This window comes from Gasterosteus aculeatus, chromosome 6, assembly GCF_964276395.1.
Source record: "Gasterosteus aculeatus chromosome 6, fGasAcu3.hap1.1, whole genome shotgun sequence".
Taxonomy (NCBI): Eukaryota; Metazoa; Chordata; class Actinopteri; order Perciformes; family Gasterosteidae; genus Gasterosteus; species Gasterosteus aculeatus.
The window spans coordinates 9,167,052-9,172,070 of NC_135693.1; the positions used below are offsets into that span (position 1 = coordinate 9,167,052).

The 5,019-nt window shown below is 47.2% G+C and overlaps 1 protein-coding gene across 1 annotated transcript; it reads right to left on the reverse strand.

Moving 5' to 3' along the window:
* Window positions 1-328: 328 nt before the first annotated feature.
* LOC144409433 (uncharacterized) lies at window positions 329-4,110 on the reverse strand. The gene is made up of 2 exons (XM_078104152.1): window positions 3,140-4,110; window positions 329-2,986 (listed from the first exon to the last, which is right to left on the reverse strand). Exons 1-2 carry the CDS (start codon window positions 3,486-3,488, stop codon window positions 528-530), a joined length of 2,808 nt encoding a protein of 935 aa, XP_077960278.1. The 5' UTR covers window positions 3,489-4,110; the 3' UTR covers window positions 329-527.
* Window positions 4,111-5,019: the final 909 nt, after the last annotated feature.

A 5,019-nucleotide genomic window follows, 5' to 3' on the forward strand; every position in this document is an offset into this window, starting at 1 on the left:
TGAAAGGTGGTGACATAAAGAGGAGTAATATGGTCTCATCAGGGGCGGAACAATCCTAGAAGAACTGCATAGAACTGAGTAAATAACCACAATGCTGCCATGTATGTACATCTAGGAAAGCCTCCGGTCTTTCGCTCTTTGTCCAAAATGATAAAAAACTTGGTATCTTAATGTGTTGTGAAATGAGTGGCGCACATGCCTTTAACATGTTTAAACTTGATTCCCCTCCGTAGTCGAGAGAAAGAGCTCTTTGCTTCCGTTTAAAATATGATTCTTTGCCTCAGGCATTGATTAATCACCTCTTGTCTACAGAGAGTATTCTTAACACATTACATTACATTACATTACATGTCATTTAGCTGACGCTTTTATCCAAAGCGACGTACAATAAGTGCATTCAACCATAGGGTACAAACTCAGGAGAACAAGAAACAAGAAAGTGCATTTTCCTCAAATAAGCGAATTTACAATTTGCTATAGATGAGTGACGTCACAAGTACAATTTAAGTGCTGCAATTTGTTAGTCTTTAGTCGAGGTAGAGTCTGAAGAGGTGTGTCTTTAGTTTGCGGCGGAAGATGTGAAGGCTCTCTGCGGTCCTGATGTCTTCAGAGAGCGCGTTCCACCATTTCGGCGCAAGGACAGCGAAGAGTCGAGACCTAGTCGAGTGTTTTGCTCTCAGTGAGGGAGGGACGAGTAGTTTTGCAGATGCAGAGCGGAGAGTGCGGGGTGGGATGTAGGGTTTGACCATGTCCTGGATGTAAGCTGGACCCGATCCATTCACAGCATGGTACGTGAGCACCAGTGTTTTGAACTGGATGCGGGCGGCCACCGGTAGCCAGTGAAGAGAGCGGAGGAGTGGAGTAGTGTGGGAGAATTTCGGAAGGTTGAAGACCAGTCGAGCTGCTGCATTCTGAATGAGCTGCAGAGGTCGAATGGCGGTGGCAGGGAGACCTGCCAGGAGGGAGTTGCAGTAGTCCAGGCGGGAGATGACAAGAGCCTGAATCAGTACCTGCGCTGCCTTCTGAGTGAGAAGGGGACGTATTCTCCTGATGTTGTAGAGCGTGTATCTACAGGATCGCGTTGTCGCAGTGATGTTGGGAGTCAGGGAGAGTTGGTTGTCGAGTGTGACGCCGAGGTTCTTAGCAGTCGAAGTGGGCGTTAGCACAGAGTTTCCAAAGTTGACTGTCAGGTCCTGGGTAAGCGAATCTTTTCCGGGAAAGAGAAGTAGTTCAGTCTTGTCGGGGTTGATTTTCAGATGGTGGGCGGACATCCACTGAGAGATGTCAGTTAGACAGGCAGAGATCCGAGCCGCCACCTGGGTGTCCGAGCGAGGGAAGGAGAGAATTAGTTGGGTGTCATCGGCATAGCTGTGGTAAGAGAAGCCATGCGAGCGAATGACAGCGCCAAGAGAGTTGGTGTAAAGCGAAAACAGGAGGGGACCCAGCACGGAACCCTGAGGAACTCCAGTAGTAAGAGGACACGGTTCCGACACAGATCCTCGCCAGGTTACCCGGTAGGTGCGGCCATCGAGGTAGGACGAGAGAAGGGAGAGAGCAGAGCCTGTGACACCGAGTTCTTGAAGGGAGGAAATAAGGATCTGGTGGTTGACCGTGTCAAATGCAGCAGAGAGGTCCAGAAGGATGAGGACAGAGGAGAGAGAGGCGGCTCTAGCAGTGTGGAGTTGCTCAGAGACAGCAAGGAGAGCAGTCTCTGTAGAGTGGCCTGCCTTGAAACCTGACTGGTGGGGGTCAAGGAGGTTGTTACAGTGGAGATAAGAGGAGAGTTGATTAAAGATAGCACGTTCAAGGGTTTTGGACAAGAAGGGAAGAAGAGAGACCGGTCTGTAGTTGTTTTCTTCAGAAGGGTTGAGGGTGGGTTTCTTCAGGAGAGGGTTGACTCTTGCCTCCTTCAGAGAATTGGGAAAACAGCCAGATAACAGAGCGTTGTTGATGAGAAAGGTAAGGAACGGAAGAAGGTCAGGTGCGATAGATTGTAGAAGATGTGATGGAATGGGGTCAAGAGGGCAGGTGGTCGGACGGGCAGAGGTTACTAGGGTAAGAATTTGGTTAGGAGAGAGGGCGGTGAAAGAGGGAAGTGAGGGCGAAAGAGGTGAGGTCGGTGGGACGCGAGAAGTAGGTGGTGGGTTTGAGAAGGAGGAGCGTATGTCAGCTATTTTCTTGGTGAAGTAGTTGACAAAGTCTCCCGGAAGAAGGGTGGAGGGGGGAGGAGGGGTAGGGGGTTCGAGGAGATTGGAGAAGATCGAGAAGAGTTTTTTGGGGTTAGAGAATGAGGATTCGATTTTGGACTGGTAGAAAGAGCTTTTGGCAGCAGAGATAGAGGCAGAGAACGAGGAGAGGAGAGATTGAAATTCAAGCAGGTCGTCAGGTCGTTTATATTTACGCCATCTCCTTTCCGACGCTCGCATGGTGGCTCTCATGGCACGGACCGGTTGAGACAGCCACGGAGCCGGAGGGGATTTGCCAGTCCGTCGTGTCGTAAGAGGGCAGAGAGAGTCTAGAGAGGAGGAAAGAGATGAGAGGAGAGTCTCTGCAGCAGCGTTCGGATGCAAGAGTGAGAAGGAGTCAGTTGAAGGGAGAGCTGATAGAACAGAGGATGCCAGCGAGGAGGGAGAGAGGGAGCGAATATTGCGACGAGCCGGTATAGAGTTAGTCAATGAAGGAGATTTGTTAGTTATAGAGAGTGGAAGGGAGTAAGAGATGAAGAAGTGATCAGACACATGAAGTGGAGTTACAGAGAGGTTAGTGGTAGAGCAGTTTCTAGTAAAGATGTAGTCAAGGTGATTGCCGGCTTTGTGAGTAGGAGGAGAGGGAGTGCGTGACAGAGCGAAGGAAGAAAGTAGGTGTACGAGGTCAGATGACTTCTCTGTCTGGATGTTGAAGTCACCCAGGAGGATGACCGGAGGACCATTTTCGGGGAAATTAGACAGGAGAATGTCCAATTCTTCCAAAAAATGACCTAAGGAGCCTGGCGGACGGTAGAGGACAATGATGGTTAATTGTACCGGGTGAGTGATTGTTACAGCATGGAATTCAAAGGACAATGGGGTGGCTGGTGGTAGAGGGTAGAGAGAAAAGCTCCATTTGGGTGAAATGAGTAGACCTGTGCCACCACCCCTACCAGTGGGCCTGGGAGTGTGGCTGAAGGAGAAGGCGGAGGAGAGAGCGGCTGGGGTGGATGTGTTCTCGGGTGTGATCCAGGTCTCGGTCAGAGCGAGGAAGTCGAGTGACTGCTGGATAGCAAAGCCGGAGATGAAGTCAGCCTTGCGAGTCGCTGACTGGCAGTTCCAGAGACCTCCTGTGACGAGGTGCTGGACATGTGTGGAGCGGGTGGGATAGGAGAGAGAGGAGAGGTTACGATAGAGAGCAGATCTAGCCCGAGGCCTGTAGTATCTGCGGGAAGAGATTCGAACAGGCACGGGTGAAGGGGTCAAACACATTATTAAAAATAGCAGAAGAAGGCGCCGCATTCAGCCGCCCCGAAGACTGCCACGAAAGACTCCCTTGTCTTTGTTCTGCTCGTCTACGCGCTGCGAGGATAAGCTAACGCTTCCCACGATTTCTAGTTAAATACTCCCTCGTTAGTGGAAGTCGGCTGCGGCTGCGCTGGCCGCTCCCCCGTCGTTTAGGAGACAAAAGGTCGATTGGCCTCGACAGAAACTCCTCAAAATGCAAAGCACCAATAGCTTGACACCCTAATCAGTGAACAAACACCATGTGGTCTTTTGACAAAATGAGAGTTTAAGGATACAAGTCTTATTTGCTTCAGAAAACAAGGCAAAACAGACTTAGATCAGGTCAAAACCTAGCAGAGTTAGGAGGGCACACTGGCAGTTAACTTAATAGTAGAATCTAGAACACAAACTGGCACTAAAAGACTGAAAGAGCTTGAGCAAACTAGCAACCAAGATAACTTCAAACAAAGAGAACTGGTCGTGAGACGACAAAAAACTAAAGCAAATCAGCAATCAAATTAACTTAAGACACTAGAATCAACAGCAAATTTAGCAGACTAGCTTGGTTTAAAGAAAGAGATACTTAGTCCGATTTCAGGTCGCCTGGATGTCTGGTGGCCTTGTAGAAGAGATGCACACTCCACACAACACCAGAATTTCATTACAGTCCCCAAAAAAAGCAGCTGGCAACAGTGAGTGTGTTTTTACATAGAAATAGAGAGAGAATCCTGTGAAGTGATGGAGCCAGTGATTTTGAAAGTAACTTAATGTTGAGGATGCTATAAGAGGCCAGTTGATCTGTCCTCAAAAAACCATCAGACCAGCTTTGACTTTTTCTGTATATCCAAAGTATGGTGAGGAATGTTTCAAAATCTGTGGCTCTATGATCATACTCTATGATATTAAAAGGATTGCTCATGTAAATACATTTAACACCAACCTGTGTTTTCAACCATCTTTTCAAATCTTATTCCTTTTGTTCTAATAAAATGTGTGTTTCACCTCTGCCGTTATTGCAGAAGAACAAAATCCCTCTTGTGTAAGTGGATCACGTAGTTTAATGTGCAGTTTGTTTTTGTCAGCAATAATCAAATCCATTTTTTTCAAAAACATTTCCATGCTGGCAGATTTGTCTGACTCTTCTCATTTAAGTTATTTCAATAAAAGAAGAAAAAAAAATCCTAACTACGGCTCCAGTCACTAAGGTGATGATGGTGGTATCAAGGTTTTGTATAATAATTTTAATATTATATTACCACGGGTGGTTATTATGAAAACAATTGACTTATATTGCACAGTTTTATTGCTGCTGATCAAATAATAATTTACCAAACTAATGGCTACATTATGGAGAAATAAGAGTGCTGGATTAATATGTATAGTGTGTTTGAACTGAGTAAATCTGTTTCCATCACATCTCATTCTTGCACTGCCTGACCTGCGTTATGCGACTGCTGCCGACAACATCCTCTGTGACTGCGGTGCAACGCACCCTTTATTATGTGTTCCGAGTAAACTGACTCTTTTCTTCTCCCTTTGCTTGCAC